Below are 23,589 nucleotides of genomic sequence, written 5' to 3'. Positions count from 1 at the left end.
GACACACAGTGCACAAACACATGAGCACGCCTACATGCAAAATGGCAAAATGTTAATAACTGTTGAAGCTAAGTAGAGGGTATGAGGGCATTTATTATATTAGTCTTGGTTTTTCTGTATGTTAGTTTTTAGGATAAGAAGTTGGAAACAATAAGAAAAGCCCTTTTTCATAGTAGTGTCAAGAATCATTCTCACAGGGGTGCTAGGAAGCATCTGTCTATCATCGATCTGAGTGATCACCTGGGCCTCCCATGGCTGTCTGCGAAGGTGGCAGGTGGGAGCCGCAGGCCCTGAATAACTTGACTGGCCAACTGTCGGCTGGGATGGGGGCGCACAGCCACCGTGACCCATGCAAAAAAAGACAGGGCCAGAGATAGTGAGCTTACACATGTGTGGAGGCAGCCTGGGCATTATTTTGGATGTGGTGATGTTAACTGGACCAAGGTCAGGGCCAGTGAGATTCTGAGCCCTGGTTGGAGCGAGGTAGGGAGCTTGGAAGGGATGGTCAGGGCTGGTGGGAGCAGAGGGCAAGGTCTCTGGGGTAGCTCAACCCTGGGGGAGGGAGGAGATGCCATTTCCTTCACATCATGAACCTCTTATCTGTGGCCAAAGGAACACCATTAGCCTGTGGGCAGCATGGGCTGGAGTGGCCCAGGCTCTTGCATGCAGCTTGAGCTGGCCATCTAGTTCTCCAGACTTCAAGCTCCCTCTCCTGGAATCCCCACTCCCCGGTTCCCACTGGCCTCGTTTATGCTGACTCAAAGCTGGGCCACTGGGCCCTCCCATCTGTTTTTGGGAATTAGCTGGATTCTGCACTGTGGCCCCTTGGCTTGGAGGCAGAGGCGAGGGCCCTGGTGCCTCCTAGAAACGTCCTGGGTGGCCAGCAGGCCCTGGTAAGGGGAGTGCTTTACTCTAGGGTCCTCTTTGCGCCTTCTGACAGGTCTGTAGACAGGGACGCAGAGCTGGCCCACCTGGTAAAACCATGCGTTCTTCCTGGTGAGGTCCCCCAAGTGGTGTGTCAGGGCTTCACCCTGCCTGTTTGAAAAACAGCATGCTGTGTTTTGAGGGAGGGGGAAAGGGGGTGGTGCTGGAAGGAAGCTTTATGTAATTCTTGGCTGGGACTCAGGTAATTGTTTTAATGAAATGGAATGCAGCTTATTCAGAGCTCAGCTTGGCAGAAACAGCCATGTTCTGTTCTGTTTTCTTGTTGGGAAAGGGGGGAGGCCACACATTTCCAGCTGTTTGGAATCGAAGAGCCTCAAGTAAGCTTGAGCAAGGTGGGTGGAAGCCTCTGGGGAGCTCTTTTCTGGTTTAAGTGAACGAGCCGAAGGCCGCTTGAGTCCCATCTGGACATAAGTCTGTGTATCTTTACGAACGAGCCATGGAGCCTCTGGCCTCTTCCAACAACAAAAAAATGTTACTGAAAACAGGCTGTAAAATGGGGCTAACGCCTGCCTCCTGGGTCTTTGGGGAGCTGAGTACACTTCAGGGAGACCCAGAGTGGCTGTCTCTTTGTCAATTTGCGTTTTACTCCACCCACCACATCACCTTCTTTCCACCTCCACATCTTTTGTAACTCCAGCCCCCACCCTTAGTCCCTGGGTAGTGCAGATGGCTAACATGCGTGGCTGTTAACCAAAAGTTGGGAGTTAGAGTCTACTCAGAGGTGCCTCGGAAGAAAGGCCTGGCTATCTACTTCTGAAAAATCAGCCACCGAAAACCCTATGTGAAGCTGTCAACTAATAGGTTCTTGTGAAGCAGACTAGCTAATTGAAGTCAGCCAGACACAGGGTCGGGAGAACAGAAGGGTCTTTTTCACAGTTTGCAGATGGGGAGACAGGCAGGGTCTCCTCACCTAAGGCTGCCGGCTCCCTGAACCAGGCCAGGTTCGCTCCTTTTAGAGGGAGTGACATACACATGCGTGAACAGTGAGACGAGGATCTGCAGTCTTGTGATGCGTGTACAGTCTGCATAATTTTAGTGAATGAGTTTTTGCACACGGCTCTAAAAATACTGCACACAGCCCTGAAAAAATGGTGATGGCGCGCCCCTGCCACCCCAGGAAGGTCATCTGGTGGGTAGGTCTGGAGTCAGCTCACCTTGGCCTCCTGCCAGGAGAAGACGAGAAACCTGGGGATTTGACCAATCATGGCGAAGTGCTGTAAAAGTTGTAACAAAAATGTAGCAAGAGTAGACTTTTCTGGAAAAACAGCTATTATGGGATGGTTAATAACCCTTAATAACCCTTTCATGACTGCCTGCTTCATATGGAGCACAGTTCTACCCTGGCACACATGAGGTTGTCATGAGTTGGGGTTGACTCGACAGCAGCTGTTTTGTTTTGTTTTTTTCCCCAAGCAGAAAGGGATTTATTAAAGGATATTAGGTGTCTTGTAGAATCACTGGGAGGACTTAAGAGACATACTCAAGACTAAACTTCTAGGAATTATACTCAGAATGTCTTGTGCCCCTGGCAAGCCTGAAATGCCAAAATCTTGACGTTATTGCACCTGTAACTGTAGAAACTCGATCTTTCAGCCACTAAATACTGGGGCAGCTGGTTTTTTATTTCACCTGGTATCTCCCATCCATGTAGACATCTGTGACCTAATGTTCTCCATCTACAGACCCCCTCCCCCTGCTACTTCCTTTCTCCTGTCTCTGTGGCTTCTTTTTATCTTTGTGCCCTCCCTAACTTCTTTACTTTGTTCCTTTTTCTGCTTTTAACAGAGCCTAGGCCCTTCTTGACATTTTCTCTCTTGCTGGGCGCTACAGTCCATCCACTCTAAAGAGGAATTAGCCATTACGTACTCCTTGGCCGCCATGTTTTCCCCTCCCTTCCTTAAGCTCTGCTCTGCAGAGCCTCCTCGACTGACTGCCTTTCGTGTTTCCTTCTCTGAGCCCTTCGTGTGCATTTGTGTTTTTCCAAAGGCTTGGCTCAGGCCTCCCTGTTTTTCCTCTTTCTGAGCACTGAGGTCAATTTATCTACTTGTGTGACCTCTTTTATCACTCGTGTGCTGGCGACTCCTAAATTTGTATTTCCACCTTGGACGCTGACGTGGATCCTATTGTCCAGGTTCTTCCGGTCCGCTCGCCAGCAAAGACCCAACTCATTTCCTTCTCACTCTCTCTCGGTGACCGTATTGTCTGATTTCTCTGTTATGGTCTCTTCTGTTCTCTTGGCCTGTATTAAATAATGGGCATTCGTGTACCACTTTCAGGTTTAGGAAATGTTTTCATTTGCTTCATTATTTCTGGTATGATTCTGACAACAACCTTTCAAAGTAGATGGTGGTTGTCCCCTTGTTACAGATGAGGAAGCTAAACTAAAATTCAGAGGGTTTAGGGGACCCACCCGGTGTCACCATAGACAATGCTACGATTACTTGAGCCTAGGTCTTCCAACATCACATCCATTTGCTTTTTGGTTCTTCATGCCAAAAACCTTAAGGCAGAAGTGGCAAATCACTGGTCGAATTTGGCCTTCATGCTATTTAAAAATATTTCAAAATTTCTTGTCAACATTTAAAGCATCAGGAGATTACACATAAAGTCCACATGTCTGGTTTCTTTTGAAAAATCAGATTTGGATACGCTGACCCATGTTCCTACGTGGCACCACTTGGCTGAGCTGAACAGCTACATCGCTGTTATTTGGTCCTCCCTGTTGTTTACATTATGGAGTCCCTGGGTGGTGCAAAAGGAGCCCTGGTGGCACAGTGGATAAGTGCCTGGCTGCTAACCAAAAGGTCAGCGGTTCAAACCCACCACCCACTCTAGAGGAGAAAGGTCTGCTCCCGTAAAAATTACAGCCTTGGGAACCCTATGGGTTAGTTCTCCTGTATTCTACAGAGTTAGTATGAGTAGAGGAATCGACTTGATGGCAGTGGGTTTTTTTTTTTTTTTTTGGGTGGTGCAGACAGTTAATGTGCATGGCTGTAACTGAAAGGTTGGGATTTGAGTTCACCCAGGGGCACCTTGGAAGAAAGGCCTGGCCATCTGCTTCTGAAAAATCAGCCATTGAAAACCCATGGAGCACAGTTCTACTCTGACACACATGGGGTTGCCGTGCGTTAGAATCGACCCGATTGCAACTGTTTTTTTTTTTTTCTTGGTTGCTTACATTGGGTGTAGCTTCCTGCAAATGTATTCCTACTTGGTTTTGCTCTGGAGGGTTCTAAGATTGTTCTCTTTCTGCCCTTTTTGTGTGACAGACGCACCATTGTCAAGTCTAAGGGTTTCTTGAACTGCGCTGAGTTAGACTTGACTTTGGAACACCCCAAGCACTTAGCTCCACCTTGAGTCTGGATCTTTGTCAAAGGAGCAGAAAATAGGCGCCTTCCCCTTATCTGTCTGCGCACACTCTCTGCCTTTAAGATCTCAGCTGAAGCCATCTATTTGAGAAGGCTTTATTTTCTGGTGGAAACCCTGATGGCATAGTGGCTAAGTGCTATGGCTGCTAACCAAAGAGTTGGCATTTCAAATCCGCCAGATGCTCCTTGGAAACTCTATGGAGCAGTTCTACTTTGTCCTATAGGGTCGTTACGAGTCGGAATCGACTCGACCGCACTGGGTTTGGTTTGGTTTTTTTTCGTATTTTCTGGTTAAAACCAGCCAACCTCTGACTTCGTTCTGGGCCTTGACCCTTCCACTTAGACGGAACTTTACAGATGTGTGTAAATTGCATTCTGTCTGCCCTGTGCCCTGTAAGCCCCTTGAAGGCAGGGATCTTATCCGACTGGCTGGCGTTTGTAACCACTAAGTACTGCTCTGTTCTTTCTGTGGTTGCTTAATAAATATTAGATAGTGGTTGGTGATTAAATGGGAATGAGCTGTGGATACCCACTAGGATGCCGGACCTCCAGCAAACCACTTCCTCTGCCAGAGAATCAGAGAGTGAAATCCCCAGGGTTTGGGCTGAGCAGACAGCATAGTGCCACGGTCAGAACACAGGCCACACCTGCGTCTGTATAGACTCTGCCACTTGCTGACTATGCGACCTCGGCCAGTCACCCCATGCTCTAAGCTTCAGTCCAGTCATTCGTGAAACAGGTGCATTTCCTGAAATACTTTAAAGTGCTCAAAATAAAGCGTTGAGTGGATGGTAACTATTGTCATGAGTTCTTGGAATAACCAAACACAGCACTGGGGCTTGATGTTCTGTGTCACCTTCTCGGTACTGTTCCGGCTTGCACTTCACTGTATCTGCCGGCTGTGTTTCCTGTGGCCTTGGAGACGGCCAGTGGCCAGTTAGTGCACAGGTGTCGGTTGGCTGTTCAGCTGGGCTTGGGAGGAATCTGACTTTGGTTATGTCTCAGGAGAATGTGATCTAGAACTATCATGGAGAGTATGGGGGTAAAATGGCCACACCCGAGTGCTGGTGGGTTTAAGTCGGGTTTTGGTTTTGTGACATTTTATTTCCCCTGGGCCTCTTTGGTAGCTTCAAGGAGGAAGCGGGCGGGGAGGAGGCCTTTTGGTGGGTTGATTTATACTAGTGGCTTATCTAACACTATGCTTTGAGAGCTGCCACAGAGAGCTGCTCTGGGGTGTGACTTCCAGAGCATTCTCCCTCCTGGTCAAGGCAGGCCATGAAGAATGTTCTGTGACATCTTCAAAGCCTCTCTGGACAGGTTTGGCCATTGAGGCTCCTAGTTGTTGTCATTGTTGCTAGGTGCCATTGAGTCAGCTCCAACTCATAGCAACCTTATGTATAATGGAACGAAACAGTGAATGCCCTGGGCTGGTAACCAAAACATCTGAGGTTTGAACCCACACAGAGGCACCTCGGAAGAAAGGCCTGGCAGTCTGCTTCCAAAAAAGCCATTGAAAACCCTCTGGAGCACAATTCTACTCTGACACACGTGGGGTCACCATGACTCAGAGTTGACTTGATGGCAGCTGGTGTGTTCTGGGTCTGGCAGTGTCTCTCCTCTGTTTAAAACCTCGGTGTCCCTCTGTCACCTGAGCAAAGTTTATAGCGAAGTGTCTCCATCTCGGCACTATTCACACTGAGGCTCATAGCAGCAGTAGAAAAGAGCAGTTTGGTTTTTGAACAGTGAGCTGTGGTTTTGTCCAAAGAGTAGGCATAGCTGTTAGAAGCTGGGCCAGTGACTGGGTGGCCCTGCCACCTCTGTGCTCTTTTAGGGGCAGTTGATCAGTTGGGCCAGTCCTGGGCTTGGTTAGGGATTGAAGTGGCTCTGAGAGTCCTGGCCAGGCTTTCCTGCTGTTTCTGCTTTTAGGAACATTCCCCTGCCTTAGGGGGAAATGGGAGTGTCCTCTGGCCTACACTTGGCTTCCTCTGGATTTGCCATTTCCCCTTTTGTCTCTGAGCTGGGCTGGCCAGCAGGGGTGGCTTCTCATCACTGGTGAGCTTGAGCATGCCTGGCAGGGCTGGCTTCTCTGGGGCGGGCAGATAGGGCAGCTGTGATGCTACGAACACTGCACTGCCCCGCTGAGCTCACTCGGTCACGTGCTGGTCATGTTGGAAAGCCTGTCGTCCCCAGGAGTGAGTGGGTTTGCAGTTTTTCCACCCCTCTGTATTAGCATCAGCTTAGCTGTGTCTTTGGGGTGAGGTAGCCGTTGGGATAGCTGGGTGGCCTCTCTGCCTCCTGGTCTCACCATCTCAGATGGCCTCACCTTCTCCCGTGTCCTGAATTTTCTAAGAATCCCTGACCCCCTCCTTCTTGGGAAATCAGCACTTGAAGGCTTTTTGTCTGGTCTGCTGGTCAGAGGCAGCCCAGCTAGAAACAAGCTGGGGAAGAGACGCATCACCTGGAGGCGGTTGTCATAGCTTCCTGTGGTCAGTTGTGGTCATCTGCTTCCAAACATCCTGTTTGCGCCCTGAGAGCCTGAGGGACACTGACCTGAAGACAGCTGTTACGTGCCTGACTATGGGTCAGGAGCATGGGGCCAGGGATGTCACAGCCCATCTGCCCCAGAGAAGCCCCTCTTGGCTCACTGGTCACTGGCTATCGATGGCATTGCTGGTAGCATCTCCTCTCAGCCTTGCTGGCTTGGGCCTTATGTGCAGACTCGCATCCTGACCCTGCCTCACCTCCTCCTGCTTCTCCAGCCTGCGAGACTGTCCCTCCGGATGGTCTGTTTGGGTATAATCAGAGAACACTCCCCTCTTTGTGGTTCTGGGCTGATTGAATTTCTTAGACTCCTATGCTTCCAGAAAGGGCGCCATGGGCGTCACCTCACCCTGTGATTGGGGGTCTCCAGCTATCACCTTCTTTAGTCAGAGCTGTTCGCTTTTTTTATCTGTTTCATACGTCTGGCTTCTGTCTCAGGTTGCAATCGCAGAGGAGGTCTTGCAGCTTTTTAAAAAACTGCTAATGAAAATGCAAAAACATTGGAAGATCACCTACCAAGTCCAGCTCTCTTGTTTATAGAGGGATATACTGGGGAGAAGACTTGTCCAGGTCATTGGGTACCCAAGCAGACTGTGCTTTGTCTTCACGCTAGCCTTTTTTTGGAAGGTCTGGGGTCCTAGTTTTCCTCGTTTGCAGAAATACACACGAGCCACAGTGTAGCCTCAAGGCCTCTTTTTTTCTGGGGCCTTTTCTCATGTCTGGTGCAAACGGTTTGTGCTTGACTACTAACTTCAAGGTTGGCAGTTCAAACTAGCTGCGTAGTGCCATGTAAGAAAGGCCTGCTGATCTGCTTCCATAAAGGTTACAGTCAAGAAAACCCTATGGAGCAGTTCTATTCTGAAACACATGCGCTCGCCATGAGTTGGAATAGACTTGAAGGCAACTGGTCTGTTTTTTTGTTTTCCTTGGGACATTTTGCATCCAGTATTGGAACCCTGGTGGTGTAGAGATTAAGGGCTACGGCTGCTAACCAAGAGGTCAGCAGTTCGAATCCGCCAGGTGCTCCTTGGAAACTCTATGGGGCAATTCTACCCTGTCCTATAGGGTCACTATGAGTCAGAATCTACTTGAGGGCAGTGGGTTTGGTTTTGGTTTTGGTTTTATTGTTACTTAGTTTTGTAAAAGTTTTTATGTCACAAAGATACATGGTTATTATAAAAAGAAAAAAAAAAAGGTATAAAAGTGAAAGTCCCTTCTTCCTTTCCCCCACCAGGGGTAACTGTTGTTAATTGTTTGGTATATATCTTTCCAAAGCCCTGGTGGCACAGAGGTTAAGAGCTCAGCTGCTAACCAAAAGGTTGGCAGTTCGAATTCACCAGCTGCTTCTTGGAAACCCTACGGGGCAGTTCTACTCTGTCCTGGAGGGTTGCGATGAATCAGAATCAACTCAATGGCAACGGGTTTGTTTTTTTCTTTTTTTTTTGATATATTTTCCAAACCATTTTCCATAATTTATAAATTTAAAGCATACATATGCTGTATATGCCCTTCTTTAAAAAAAACAAAAAGACTTCTGTATTTTCTTAAATGTTTATTAAAAGGGCTAGTTATATTATTTCTTTTAATATATAACTTTTTTAAATTGATTATCAATGTTACACATGTTCATTGTAGGTAATCAGAATACAATTGAGATGCGCAAAGAACTTAATGAGACCTCAGAGAGAGAATCGTCCGGAGATTATAAAACCAAAAAACCAAACCTGTTGCTGTCGAGTCGATTCCAATTCATAACAACCCTATAGGGACAGAGTAGAACTACCCAGTAGGGTTTCCAAGGCTGTGACAATTGAGATGCGCAAAGAACTTAATGAGACCTCAGAGAGAGAATCGTCCGGAGATTATAAAACCAAAAAACCAAACCTGTTGCTGTCGAGTCGATTCCAATTCATAACAACCCTATAGGGACAGAGTAGAACTACCCAGTAGGGTTTCCAAGGCTGTGATCGTTATGGAAGCAGATTCCTACATCTTCCTCCCATGAAGTGGCTGGTGGGTTCGAACTGCTGACCTTTCAGTTAGCAGCCAAGCACTTAATCATTGCGCCGCCAGGGCTCCTTTTTATCCAGAGATAACCATAATTAATATTCTAACGTATTTCTGTAAAATCTTTTGAATGTGTGCATATTTTCATAATTGGAATAATAACTGCTAACATCGATGTAAAATTTACTATGTGCTAGACACTGTTCTTTTGCTGAGCACATTATTTTGCTGAGCAAATAATGCGAGAAGCTGGGCTATATGAAGAAGAACGGGGCATCGGGATTGGACGAAGACTCATTAACAACCTGCGTTATGTGGATGACGCACCTTGCTTGCTGAAAGTGAAGGCGACTTGAAGCACTTACTAATGAAGATCAAAGACCACAGCCTTCAGTATGGATTGCACCTCAACATAAAGAAAACAAAAATCCTCACAAGTGGACCAAGGAGCAACATCATGATAAACGGGGAAAATTGAAGTCGTTAAGGATTTCATTTTACTTGGATCCGCAATCAATAGCCATAGAAGCAGCAGCCAGGAAATCAAAAGACCCATTTTATTGAGTAAATCTGCTGCAAAGGACCTCTTTGAAGTGTTGAAGAGCAAAAAGGTGGTCACCTTGAAGACTAGGGTGCGCCTGACCCAAGCCATGGTATTTTCAATCTTGTCATACGCATGTGAAAGCTGGATGATGAATAAGGAAGACTGAAAAAGGATTGACGCCTTTGAATTGTGGTGTTGGCAAAGAATATTGAATATACCATGGACTGCCAAAAGAATGAACAAATCTGTCTTGGAAGAAGTACAGCCAGAGTGCTCCTTAGAGGCAAGGATGGCGAGACTGCGTCTTAGATACTTTAGGCATGTTAGCAGGAGGGATCAGTCCCTGGAGAAGGACATCATGCTTGGCAAAGTAGAGAGTCAGCGGAAAAGAGGAAGGCCCTCAACGAGGTGGATTGACACAGTGGCTGCAACAATGAGCTCAAGCATATAACAACGATTGTAAGGATGGCGCAGGACTGGGCAGTGTTTCGTTTTGTTGCGCATGGGGTCCTTATGAGTCAGAACCGACTCGACGGCACCTAACAACAACAGACACTGTTCTAAGTGCTTTGTTTGTACTACCTTATTTTTTTTTCTCCCAGCAAGCCCCTGAAGTAGGTGTTCTTGTAGGTGAGGACACTAATGCACAGAGAGGTTAAGTGACCTGTCTAGGGTGAAGAGCTGGTAAGTGCCAGAGCTGGGATTGGAACCTGGGCAGTTCGTCTGCAGAGGCTGTGCTTTAGACCATTGTCCCATACAGTTTCTTTGGTTACACTGTATACTCTACAGTGATTCCCTCCTGTCAGTGAGGGCAGTGCCCCTGAGGAGGAAGGAGGGGAGACGGGAGGGGGGGAAGGGTGGTGTGTGTGTATGTGTATGCGAAGTCATCTATGCTTCATGTGTAGTGTGCTTGGGTGGTACAGATGGATCGATGATCAACTAGGTATATGGCTGGGAGAGTGTGTTGAACACAGACCCCTCCCCAGATCTCTTACAGACAGAAAACGATTGGAAAGTATGTGCTTCCCTCCTGGGGAGGCCTGTGGGCCTTCCAAAAGGAAGGGAGCATTTCCTGACCCATAGCCATCCCTCTACCCACTCTGTTTCAGTGGCCAAAGGTCTGGGGTCCCTTTTGTTCCTAGTCTAAGCACTCTATTGGCCAATGGCCAGCTGCCTTTCATCTTTCAGGTTGTTTGCTTGTAGCTTCTGCCTCCCTTAGAGAGGCTTTTGCTCTGTAATTGAGAGAGAGGTGTTGAAATCTCCAGCTAAAACTGGATTTGTCTCTCTTGCCTTTTAGTTCTGTCAGTTTTTGCTTCATCTGTTTTGAAGCTATGTTATTGAATGTATACACATTTAGGATTATTATGTCTTCATGATGAATTGACCATTTTATCATTATGAGATACCCTTCTTTACCCTTGGTAATATTCTTTTCTGGAATAGAGCCACACACCAACTTTCTTGATATTAGTGTTTACATGATATATATTTCCCCATTGTTTTACTTTTAACTATCTGGGTCTTTAAAGAGTGTTTCTTGTGATCACATATATTGAATCTTCTGTTTTTACTCAGTTTGACAATCTCTGCCTTTTAATTGGAGTGTTTAGACCTTTTGTATTTAAAGTAATTATTGGTATGATTGGGTTTAAGTCTACCATCTTGCCATTTGTTTTCTATTTGTGCCATCTGTTCTTTATTCCTTCCTCTCCTGCCTTCTTTTGGATTCACTGAGCCTTTTTTAGAATTTCATTTTATCTCCATTCCTGGCTTATGTACCTTTACTTCTTTGGTTTAATATTGTCAGTGGTTGTATAGTTTATAAGTTTAACTTATCTCCATCTATCTTCCAATCTATGTATCTTTATACCTTTTCATATGTAGCGTAAGAACCTTCTAACAGTATGTTTCCATTTTCCCCTTCCCCCTTGTGCTATTGTTGTCATAAATTGTACCTCTACAAATGTTATAAAACCCACAGTTTGTTGTTAGTCTTTTATATTTACCCATAAATTTACTGTTTCTGGCACTCGCTGTTCCTTCATAAAAAGGACCTCTCAGTCTAAGGAAATTAACAAAAATGTTTGTAAAACCTGAATTTTTCTTCCTTGCCCTTTCAGTTTCACTTCCAAAGCTTGTTGCCTTTCTTTTTCTTTACCCAGCTTGTTTCCTTGCCCTTGGAGCTCCTGTCAGCATTGTTAACCTGAGCGTGCTTTGTGCTTCGTCTCATCTGTGGCAGCTCACAGTCGTGATAATCGATGACGCTATCAGCAGCTCTGACTACAGAACCCAGGGCTGGTGTTGCTAACACATTCCAGTGGTGCTCGGCTCAGAAAATCCTCACATTCCACCTCTCTTCTCCTGCCTCCTCTGCTCCGTGGGTAGAGGTGCGACAAGATCGCAGACTCTGCAGCTGCCAGTCTCCCTGGTCCTTCCTTGCCCTGTCCCTTGGTCATACCCCTCCTTGTCTTTCCCTAGCATACAACAAAAGTGCTGTCCAGTGGCCAGGCCCTGACTCTGCCTGGCTCCTTAGACTCCCTCCCAGCTGCCTCACCCCTATGAACTCACCTCACCATCGTCCCCTCCCCCAACCACAAAGGAAACCAGAGAGGCCACACAGTGAGTTTAAACTAAGTACTCACAAAGGCCTGTCTCTGGCCAGTCTTGTGGAGCTTTCCTTTGATTTTTTATTTTTTAAGAGTCGGGGGTGGTACCGGTTGGGAAGGCTGGTAGTGGTGGTGGTAACTAGATCAGTAGGTCACCAAAAAAAAAACACCCAAACCCAGTGTCATAGAGTTGATTCTGATTCATGGTGACTCTGTGTGTTTCAGAGTAGAACTGCTCCACAGGGTTTTCTAGGCTGTGACTTTTCAGGAGCAGATTGCCAGCCTTTCTTCCAAGGGTTCTCTGGGTGTGGGTTCGAACTGCCAGCCTTTTGGTTAGTATTTGAGTGCTTAACCATTTGCAACACCCAGAGAACCTAAGTAGATCACAGTGGATGGGAAATTCACTGGGAGGGCTTGGACCACGTGGTCACGTGTTGTTCTCCGCCACTGTGCCTTGCATATAGTGAGCCGTCGATACCTAGGCACCAAGTGAAGGCTCAGCAGAGGAAGTGAAAGATGGCAGAGCAGGAGGTGGCACTGAACTAAGGGTAGGATGGAACTTTGGAGAAATGAACTTGGTGGGGGTCATTTATTCATCTGTTCACTGGTCGTCCCCCAAGTACCTATTATGTGGTTGGCTCTGCTCTATGCTAAGGAGATAAAGATGGACAAACACACACTCCCTGCCCTCACTGGGCATTCATAGGCTGGTGGGATCATGGCACTGAAGCAGACAGCTCCTGATAGTTTGATATATGCTCTGATAGGGAAAGTACGTGGTCCTGAGGGGCCTCGAACCCATTGTGGGGAGTGTGGTCAGGGAGGGCTTCGTGGAGGAAGTGGTACGTTAAGCTGAATCTTTGTTGTGTGTTTATTGTAACCGGATCTTGACATTTAGAAAAGCCCCAAACTTTGGTCTTTTGTGTAGATCGCATTTTATAATAAGATATGAGACTCTGTTACAGAAAGAGGTTCCCAGCATAAAAACAACACATTACTTTTGCTTTAGCATTCTTTAGTTTTCAAAACACTTTTCCACCTCTCTTATGTAGTCTTCACATCGATCCTGTTAGGTAGGTCAAAAAAGAAAAACAAAAAACACTGCCATCAAGTTGATTCTAACTCCTAGAGACCCTATAGGACAGAGTAGGACTGCCCCATGGGGTTTCCAATGCTGTAATCTTTGCAGATGCAGATTGCCACGTCTTGCTCCTGCAGAGCGGCTGGTGGGTTCAAACTGTGGACATTTTGGTTAGCAGCGGACCACTTAACCACACTGTGCCACCAGGGCCTGTTAGGTAGCTAAGGTCCATCTTTTTATCCCCATGCTGCAGAAAGGAAACTGAGCCCTGCAGAGTCTCAAGGGATAAGAGAGGATTTAGCCAGGTAAAGAAGACAGGAGGGTGGTCTAGGCAGAGGGAACAGCATGTGCAAAGGCCTGGAGGGAAGAGACGTGTGTGTGTGTGCATGTATACACTAAGTTCATGGACTATGATTTGGCACCCTGTGTCTTCTCAGTAGGGTCGCTGTGTAGTGCACACAGTTTGCAGTTGACTACTAACCTAAAGGTTGCCAGTTCTAACCCACCCAGGGGCACTGCGGAAGAAGGGCCTGACAAGCTCCTTCTGTAAAGATTACGGCCAAGAAAACCCTATGGAGCAGTTAGTTCTACTCTGTGACACATGGCAGCAGTGGGTTTGGTTTTTGGTTTTGGTCCTCCCAATTGGGTCTTACAAGCCAATCAAGCTCAGCCTGAGCCACAAGGCTGAGGGTGGTCGCTGGCCAGGCCGAGCCTTGGCTTCCTCGATGGAATGACCTTTTGGGTAGGGGCTTGGTGCCAGGGCTGAGGCAGGGCTGGCCGTGGGCTTCTCTTATTCTGCAGTCAGAGTTTGTGAAAACTCTTTCTGGGCTTAGCTGGGAAAAAGGTGGGGCCCCTGGGCCAGTCCCAAGGGGCTTTTCCATGAGAGTTTGAGGCCCGAGATTGTGTCCTGGGCCTGCTGGGCCCCAGTGGTTTGCCTGAGAGCACATGTGGCCGGAAGGACCTGGTTCCTCTGATAACAGGCTTGGCTTGGCCCATCTTCCTCCCTGGGAGGGGCTGTCAGGGATGGAGCTGGCTTCGTATCTGGATTTCAGAGGCAGACTTCAGCACAGATGGGAGCGGGTGGAGGGAGAGAACTGTGACATTCCTGAACCCTCTGAGAATCCCTGGAGCAGCTACTTACAGCCTACTGAGCTCCTCCAGGGCTGGCCAGGAGGAAGAGCTGACTGCAGTGGCAATACCGTATCATTTCCCAAACTGCCACCTTCTGGGCCCTGAGTGACTCCTAGATGATTCGGCCAGGCCTGGGTAGCCCTGTGGCCCTGCCTGTTCTGGGTTTGACGCCTGCCCTTGCTGCCCTCATCATCTGACTCTTCCCCTGCACCCTCTTCCCCTTGGCCCTGCTCCCTCCTGTCCTCTATCTTATCTGTTCCATCCTTTATGCAAAAAACAACCATGGGAGGCATCCTGTCCTCCTCCATCTGTCTCCACATCCCTCAGTTACTGGGGCTTGTTGACATTACCTCCTTGTAGTTGGAGAACTAGCTTTTGGTCTCCCTCCAGTTCCTCCTGCACACCCTGCCTAAAGGATTCAGAATGCAAGCCTGGTCCTGCCTTTCTCCTTTTGACAGCCCTTTGAGGCTCGACAGTGGGAAGTACAGGCTCCTGAGCGGGCACTGGGTCCTTGGTGACTCTTCCACCAGCCCCTCTTCGACCAGCTGGGACTTGTGCTCTGAGCCCCCACCTCCTCTGCCCGGGCAGTTTCTCAGGCTATTTCTCACGTCCACCTCTGCTGCTTCCTGTGCCCGGAAAGCCCTCCCCTGGGTGGATGTGGCAGTCTCTCTCTAGTTGGCTGTCTCTGGGGCAGACGCCTGTGCCCGAAACATTGCCTGCCCCATGGCAGATGCTCAGGACATGTTTGTGGACAAGGTCAAGACCATCGCCGACAAAGACGAGGCTGTGCCCAGGGAGAGGGACAGAGGACTTGGAGGAGGCAGGTGAGACACGCGCATGTAGCACTGACCCTTGCCTGGGGTACCTGATTGAGGCCAAGGTCGTTTCGTTCCTCCTGAACTGTGGTGATTTGGCTGGAGAGGAGTGTGTGCTGTCTGGGTAAGTGCCTGGACAGGTCCTGTTCTGGAAATTCCGGTCATCTAGTGATCAGACTTGCCTTCAAAGGGCCACACGGTGACATGGAGCTATAGGGTGGCTTGCCACCAGCTCCGGTCCAGGACAGTCCTTTTACTTCAGTGAATGCCCAGGGCCTTTGAAGACGTGAACGTTGTGCCCCCTCTCCGCAGAATAGTGCCACAGCACCTGCACATGAAGTTCTGTGTGTACTTCTGGATGGTTCGCAGACTCTTTGAGGGTCACCCATAGATGCCAGGACAAGAACTCTGGTATATGGTGGTGGTGGTGTTAGTTGCTCTTGAGTCGATTCCAACTCACAACAACCCCATATGTGCAGAGTAGAACTGCCCCACAGGGTAACTAGATCATATACACGCACAAACAACCAAATCCAGTGCCGTCGAGTTGATTCCGACTCGTGGCAACCCCATGTGTTTCAGAGTAGAACTGTGCTCCATAGGGTTTTCAAGGCTGTGACCTTCTGGAAGCAGATCACTAGGCTTGTCTTCTGAGGTGCCTCTGGGTGGGTTCGAACCACCAGCTTTTCAGCTTGTAGCGGGGTGCTTAACTGTATGCACCACTCAGGGACTCATTGGTGTATGGTGAGGGCTCTTCTGTTCTCTTGCAGCAAAAGGGAGGATTGTGGGGGCGGGGACAGACCATAGTGTGCATTGTCATGACCGACACCCAGGGCCTCTGGTGTAAGTCCAGGCTCAGGGCAGACCAGTGTCCATGATGTTCCAGTGGCCTAAACCCTCTGGCCAGAGTGAGGAGCCAGAGGCCTCAGCTGGGTGTGTGCAGCAGGGAGCACCCCAGCCAGTCCCTGTCCTCCTTCCTTGGAACTCGGCCCACTGGGAGCAGACGGCACTGTGGGGCTGGCCTGCTGGCCTATGGATCAGCAGAGCCCTTCTTCTCATTGGCCTTGTGCACTGAGTTCCCTACACCCCATGTGCAGGGGCCTCTGGTGCTCCTGCTTGGTGAACCTTTGAACTTGGGCATGGCTTTGAAGCCAGGCAGAGAGAAATTAAGGGTTTTGGTTGGGTCCTGCACAGCCTGTCAGCTTTTCAGCCAAGACCTCCTTGTTGACAGAGACTGAGGATACAGCCTTGGTATATTATGAAGTATACCTGGGGACAGTGTGGTAGAATTGGCTGCCTGAAGGACACAGCTCCTTTAGGAGCGCTGCCTCTGGAGTTGCCTGTGGCTTGTAGTGTTGCGTACTGTTTCCCACCTGTTCAGGTGGGGCCGTCAGGGATATCAACTTCGTGGGTGGGACAGGTACTCAAAACCCTGCCTGTCACCTGGCATCACCTGGCAGGCAGGAGTTAATAATATGTAAGAACCGTGTGCTTATGGCATACGCTGCTTTACATTCATGATCTTACTTGTTCTTCCAGATGGCTTGAGGGAGGACTAGGAATACAGACTCACCAAACCCCATAACATGGTGGTGGTGTTGGGTGCTGTCAAGTCGATTTCAACTTATGACTCCATGTGACAGAGTAGAACTGTCCCATAGGGTTTTCTCAGCTGTAATCTTTACGGAGAAGGAGCCCTGGTGGTGCAGTGGTTAAGTGCTCAACTGCTAACCAAAAGGTCAATGGTTTGAACCTACCAGCCGCTCTGCAGGAGGAAGATACAGCAGTCTGCTTCCTTAAAGATTATAGCCTGAGAAGCCTATGGGGCAGTTCTACTCTGTCCTGTAGGGTCGCCATGAATCGGGATTTGATTCAACGACAGTGGGCTGTTTTTTGTTTTTTGAAGTTTTGCAAAAGCAGATTGCCGGGTCTTTCTCCCATGGAGCCACGGGGTGGGTTCGAACCGCCACCCTTTCAGTCCGTTAGCCTTTCAGTTAGCAGCAGAGCATGCAACCGGTTGTGCCACCAGGCTCCTTCCCCACAATGTAAGGGACTATTACATATTACACCTGTTTTATAGATGAGGGAACTGAGCTCAAAGAGGGAAAATGCTAGCAAGTAGTAAAGTGAGGACTTAAGTTCAACTACAGAACCCAACTACATTATGTTGTAAACTCCCATACCTGCTGAGGCCCCATGGGTGATAGGAATGAATGATGTAGTTTAGCAGTTGTGTAATGATGTAATTTGGAAGTTATATAATGATGTAGTCATCCTTCGTGATGTGATCTGATGTGATCAGCCAATCGATTATAAGGGGAGTTTCCTCGGGATGTGGCCTGCATCCAATATATACACCGAGGTTCTGGCAAAGCTTGTTTGCTTGCTCTGGATTCTGCATCCAGGTCGTCATCATCTGACCTCCAGTTCTTGGGACCTGAGCCAGAGGCCTACCATGTTGCCTGCCGGTCTTGGATTTGTCAGCCCCCCCAGCCTGTAAGCTAGCAACCTGCCACCTTACCTGCGGATCCCTGCAGGTCCATGAGTCAAGAGAAGCCTCAAGCGTGATCCCTGACCCATGGACTTGGGACTTGCCAGCCTCTACAGCTGCATGAGCCATTTCCTTGAGATAAACCGCTCTCTATAGATGTACAGATAGATATATATGCTTTACCTGTTTTGCCTCTCTAGAGAACCCAGCCTAAGATACCAAGAGACTCTGACTTTGAGTATAAATGTTAAGGGTCAGAGCCCCAGATTGCTTGTCTTGTCCTTGTGAAGTGCAGAAGGCAGGAATCGTGTCTGTCAGCTGTAACCCCAGTGCACAGCACACTCGTGGTCACGTAGCAAGTGCAGCGTGAGCATGGAGCGATGGGGTTCAGGTGTCCCTGACTTATGCTGGCCTCGCCCTACCCTAGGGTGGCTCTCCTCCTTGACTCCTCAGAGTTATAAAGTATTCCTTGCGTACAGTGAACACACAGACACACAAAAATATGAAACTAATGGTATAAATGGTCTACCTGAATTGTTGTTGTTGTTAGTTGCCATTGAATTGAATGGATTGCAACTTAAGGCAAGCCCGTGTGTGCAGAGTAGAGCTGCTTTATAGGGTTTTCAAGGCCGTGACCTTTTGAAAGCAGATTGCCAGGCCTGTCTTCCAGGGTGCCTCTGGGTGTGTTCAAACCACGAACCTTGCAGCTAATCGTTGAGTGTTTACCAGTTTGCACCACCCAGGGACTTTTGAAGGCATTTTGCATGGCTGTAAATCCACTTCCCAAACAAACTCCTGGAACACTCCCCATGTGTACATGGGGGACTTCCTGCACGATGTCTTTGGGGATTATGGCTAGTGGTGCTGCTGCCATCGGCCCTGGCTCTGCTGGGCTGGGTTTCCAGAGCCCCAGAATGTCTCCCCCAGTCAAATTCAAATCAGGGATGACGTGGCTGGGCCCCCCCAGCCCCCACCCAGAGTCTTTCGGTGTAACCAGCCAGGTCTGGAGAGGGAAATGCCCCTTGGCCCCATGTGCCTGGGCACGGCTACCCCATCAGTTCCCCCGTGAGGCTTGGCCTCTGCTTGGCGCACTGCTTCAGCTCTGGGGTTGTTGGGATACTTACAGGCCCACTACAGGGGCTTGTCTTGGTTCAGTCCCCATGCTCCCCTGCACCTTAATGTCCCTCCGTGTGAGCCCTGACAGCTAGTCTGAGAGCCCAAGGCCTCCCTGGATGCTGCCTGTGTCAGGGAAGGCTGGTTTTCCTTCCTTTTTTTCTCTTGTGGTTTTCCAGTGTGACTCTGGTTAGCCAAAGCCGTGAGAGCTGCGGCCTCAATCTGCTCCCTCCCTGGCCAGGAAAAGGCAGAGTTCCCAAGGCAGAGCAGCAGCAAGGATCTGGACTTCGGGGGAATTGGTCTTGCCCGCCCTAGGCCAGGGGCGAAGGCTGCCAGACCTAGCTGGAGGCATCCTTACGGCCAGCCTCGTTTCGGCTTGGCTCAGCTCAGCGGGCTGGCTGAAGAGTATGTGGGGAGCGAGCCTCTCTGGAGGAACTGAGATGAGACCCAGAGGGCCTGTGCTGTGAGTAGCCTCCTGAGACCACCCCTGATTCAGAAGTTGCTGATGGTCTGTGGTGACACCAGCTGTCATGTAGCACCAGGATCTCCAGGAGCCCTGAACTCTGCAGGTGGCTTCCAAAGTGGGTGCAGACCAAGAAGACCCAGGCCTGAGTGGCACAGAGGCTTCTTGGGAAGCAGGAGTATCATGGAGGGTCCATGGTGGAGCGCTGTGGCTGCGGCTGGCTCTGGCTTTGCTCCTTTCTCGTCTGCTCGTTCTTAGAGCTCCTAACCATCTAAGACAGTGGTTCCAACTTGTGTTCCACCATGATGCTCCCTACAGATGACACAGGTGACCGCATGGACCATGGGCCGCCCATCCCCTCCCTCAGAGTGTCCCTAGGGTTGTACAGTTCCTCCGCTGGCCCTGACGCCCCTTCTCTCCCTCAGGAAAGCAGATGGGAGCACGCGTGAGTGGGGCTGACGGTTACTGAGTCATCTTGAGCCCACTTCGGTTTATTTTTTACAAGTAAAAGCAAATCCATTACAAATGTCAATATGTTACTCTCATTATCCAGGGACTGGTGGTGCCCCTCGCTGCTGATGACACACCAGGGTTGAGAGCCACTGGCCAGGGTTGGCTCCGGGCTTAGGATTGTGTTTCGCCTGCACACTCGTGCGCTCCACAGCCTCTTGTCCCCACTGACTCGGGGCGGTGGAACAGAATTTACAGAGGCAGAAACCCAGGACCTCCCTCTTTTTCACCCCGTAGCCTTAGTACCTGGGTGAGACATGCGGCTGCCCAGTAAAGGACGATGCAGCGTGACCCTGGGGCTGGCGAGTCCAGGCTGTCTGTCTCTGTGCTCTCCCTGTTGGTTGGTTTGGTACATCCAGTGGACACCTGTCTATTTGTCTGTCTCCGGATGATTCTCTGCTTGTTTCCGGTAGGGCTGGAGGCCTCTGATCTGTCTGTGTACTGGGACAAACAGCCCAGGCCCCTCCCTGTGGTCCAGATAAGAAGGCTGCATGGCCTAAGTGAGGTTGGAGATTGTGTTTGGGGCTGGACTGTACTGTATCATGCCTCACATGGGGCCCTGGCCAGCAGACAGGAGTAACATACTCGTCAAGTCGACCTCCTAGAGCCACAGTTGGGCTAGCACACGGGGCAGTCCAGCCTTCTCTGAATGCTGGAGCTCTCATGCCACCAACCCCCAGGGGCTCCTCAGTGCCCCAGGACCCTTTATGAGATGGACAATGAGGATGAGAGGGAGGGAGAGAGGGGAGAAAGGGGGACTGAGAGCAAAGGACCTGGAGGAGGCCGTGCTGGAGCAACCATGCCAGTGGCAGCTTTTTGGATCCCTCCGAGAAGCTCAGAGGACTGGTGGCCATGGAACCAGGAGAGTGGCCCCCAGGCAGAATGAGGGAAGCCATCCTTCCTCACCCTGTGGAGTGTCATGGGGAGAACACACATGAGCTTTGTGGTCAGGCAGAGCTGTCTAGGTGGGTGACTGTCTGCCTGCTGAGCGCCATCATTGACGTCTCTGAGCCGTGGTTTCTTTCTCTGTAAAATGGGGTGTTGGGAGGCCCAGGTCTCAGTAGATACTCAGTTAGGGTCATTTCATGCCTATATTCCTCCCCCTTTTCCTGAGGTTCTATCTGTGTAGCCCTGCCTTTGGGTCCTTTTTGGGGCCCTGCTGTCCCCTGGGCTTATTCCTTGGCAAGGTGTGAGCTTGGGCAGCCCCTTCTCTAGTCGCAATTCCATGTTCAAAGCCACAGAGCTTTCAGACACTGACTTCCCGGTGGCAGAGGTGGGGTGGGGCGGGGGGTGCTGAAGCCTCACAGCTTCTTTTTTGTGCCTCTGCCCTTGCTAGGGAATGAGCTGGAGGCTTCTGGGCTCAGCCAATGTTCTCTGAGGAGGACTTGGAACAGACCCGAGGCCCAGGGGGTGAGGTCAGTGGTTTACTCAGCAAGAAGGCTCGAGTTAGTGACGGACCTGTCACAGCTCCCAGGATTCCTGGCCACAGTCCCTGGCTCCATTGCCTCCCTCTCCCGGTCTTAAGGGAGATGAAAGTCATGATGTGGGTTTGTTTACTGGGTGTCCCCTGTGTCAGGGTGGGAGGCAGGAGGAGGCGCAGGTTGATTTTGTCCCCCGCCACTGTGATGGGTTTTACATCTTTTCTCATTGATTACTGCCCTTGTGCTCTGTGGTTGTTTCAGTAACCCAAAGCCCAGAGTGGTCAAGTCAGTGTTACTGTCACCCAGGCTGGTGACTGGTCGATTTGAACGCAGAATGCCTCACTGTTGGGAGCCCTGTTCTGTCCAGTGTACCTCACTGCCACTCGGGGTGGGGCGCCAAAGGGTATATAAAGAGGTACGTGACCGTCCCAGCTCCCAGCAACCCCAGAGCAGCCAAATCTGTGCTATGGACAGGGTGACTATGTGTGGACAGTGATAGCTTTGTGGTGCTGCTTCAGATTGGTCACCAGAGTACCCAGGGTGTGTGCAATGTCTTGGTGAAGCCTTGCTTTTTACCTTACAATCTGCTTACATTTTGCATTTGACCCCATAATGCAGCTTTGCATGTTTTAATTTAAAACAGTGATTAAATTTCTTACGACTGAGTGAATTTGATCCTCAGAAGGTATTCTGGGTTTGTTCTGAGGTGGCTGCCTGTGCCCCTGGCCTCCATCCATCCTCTGGGGGTATGGATATTCTAGTGAGGAAGGGAGAGCCAGGTAAAAGATGGTGGTCGTGGGGTGGGGGTCGGGGGATGACTTTCAGTTTGCGAATAAAGGCACCAGTTGCCATCAAGTTGACTGACTTATGGCAAACCCATGTGTGTCAGAGCAGAGAACTGTGCTTCATAGGGTTTTCAGTGGCTGATTTTTCTGAAGTAGATCACCAGGCCTTTCTTCCGAGGCACTTCCGGGTGGACCTGAACCTCTGATCTTTCAGTTAGCAGCCAAGCATGTTAACCATTTGCACCAGCTGGGAAAATGGAAGGGGGAGCCCAGTCTGGCTGGTGAAGCTGGTTGGAGTGAGGGGCCAGAAGAGGAGGTGAAGGCTAGATTGGGGCCATATTCTGAGGGGTTCACAACCAGGAGTCCCACCCTCATCCTGTAGGCAAAGAGGTGGTTGGTGGGGTAAGTCCTGTGACCCATCTGCACGTTGCTTAGCACACATTCGTTCAAGCCCCGTAGAAGAGGTCTGGAAGGATATCTGTTCTGCAGGGACCCAGCAAAGTGGTCCTGCCCACAAAGAACTTGTAGCCCAGTGGGAGAAACAAGAGTGAAGTGTCAAAACACAAAAAAGGTGGGGTTCCTAGAAGTTCCAAGTGGTGGTATCTGTGGGAAGGGTTAGAGTGGGGGGAACCCAGAGCAGGGGACTGCTAGGGAGTTCAAGAAGGGACTGAGCATGGATTTGGGTGCCAGTCCAAGTTATTGGCTACCAGGAATGAAACGAGAGGGAGGCAAGTTGTAGGGAGAGGGAGGCAAGTCGTGGGGAGAGGCCACGTGAAGAAGAACTGATGAGACTGGAGACCAGCAGTGTGGGAAGCAAGAGAGGGGCTGGAGCTGTTAGTGGTTCTATTATGAGAACTGGGGACGTCAGCGGTGCAAGCCTGAGAAAGGGAAAGCATTGACCTGTTCAGTGGTCATCGTGGGCTCTGCTCAAGTTAGTGGGTAACTAGTGCTGTGAAAGCCACAAACAGCTTGAAAGAACTACAGCTCCTCCCTGGAACAGGCAAACTTTTGAACTTTCTGTTCAGGTCTCTGCGGGGGGATGACTCAGTTCTGAGCCCCTCCTAACCTCTATTGGTGATGAGCGAGGGAAAGGGAGGCCTGGGTGCCGCCCTGTTCTGCAGCAGACTGACTGGCCTCTCAGAGCCGGGCTTTTAGGAGTGAACTGGAATAGTTTTGGAATAGCTCAGAAAATTCCCAGCATGTGGGCATCCCGTATTTGAGGCTTTGGGTCTTCGTGTATGTAAATTCGATTTTTCCCGTCAAAGGGACTGTGGTGGTGGAGTGTAGACTTGACTTTGAAAGGCCCAGAGTCGAGGGGTGATGGCAGACCTGGAGGAAAAGTGTCCAGAGTGCCTTGGGCCCTCTCGGGAAGGAAGATGAGTTATTTTCAATAAAAGAGACCCGCTGTCTTGCCACCCTGGCCTGTCCTATGCCTGTGGCTGAGGGTAGACCTGTGGAGGTGTCCCACCTGCTGGTGCTTAAGCTCACAGAGACCTGATCAGGCGGGACCTGCCTGGCTGCCGGTGTGGACATGTCGGTGTGAATGTGGACGAGGTCTGGCACCACGGGGCCTTTCCTTGGCACTCAGGGTGACCTCTAGTGTTGCATTTCAGCCTTTATTCTCTCAGGTCTCTGGTTTCCTGTGCCCTGTGCCCTTGGGCACAAGCCAGACACCCAGTTAAGAAAGCGGACCCCGCCGGCACACCCAGGTTGTGTAAGACTTTGCAAGGAAAGGACCTGTCAGCAGACAGGAAACCACCCTCCCTGA

General features: G+C 49.8%; 1 protein-coding gene across 4 annotated transcripts in view; it reads left to right on the top strand.

The window, feature by feature from the left end:
- Positions 1–23,589, top strand: part of PXN (paxillin) — a 48,722-nt gene that overhangs the window by 7,467 nt on the left and 17,666 nt on the right. Inside the window, exon 1 of one of the 4 annotated variants that reach the window (XM_064272280.1) lies at positions 277–15,047. The exons of 1 other annotated variant lie outside the window; for it this stretch is intronic. In XM_064272280.1, the coding sequence (XP_064128350.1) occupies positions 14,879–15,047 (169 nt within the window). In that variant the 5' untranslated portion in view covers positions 277–14,878. Of the gene's footprint in view, positions 1–276; positions 15,048–15,072; positions 19,433–23,589 lie in introns of those variants that run through there. 2 more of the 4 variants (XM_023559449.2, XM_023559450.2) reach the window with 2 other exon arrangements.

Source organism: Loxodonta africana, chromosome 19 (assembly GCF_030014295.1).
Source record: "Loxodonta africana isolate mLoxAfr1 chromosome 19, mLoxAfr1.hap2, whole genome shotgun sequence".
NCBI classification, from domain to species: Eukaryota; Metazoa; Chordata; class Mammalia; order Proboscidea; family Elephantidae; genus Loxodonta; species Loxodonta africana.
Note: the sequence above shows the minus strand (reverse complement) of the source record. Positions and strands in the feature narration are given on the sequence as shown.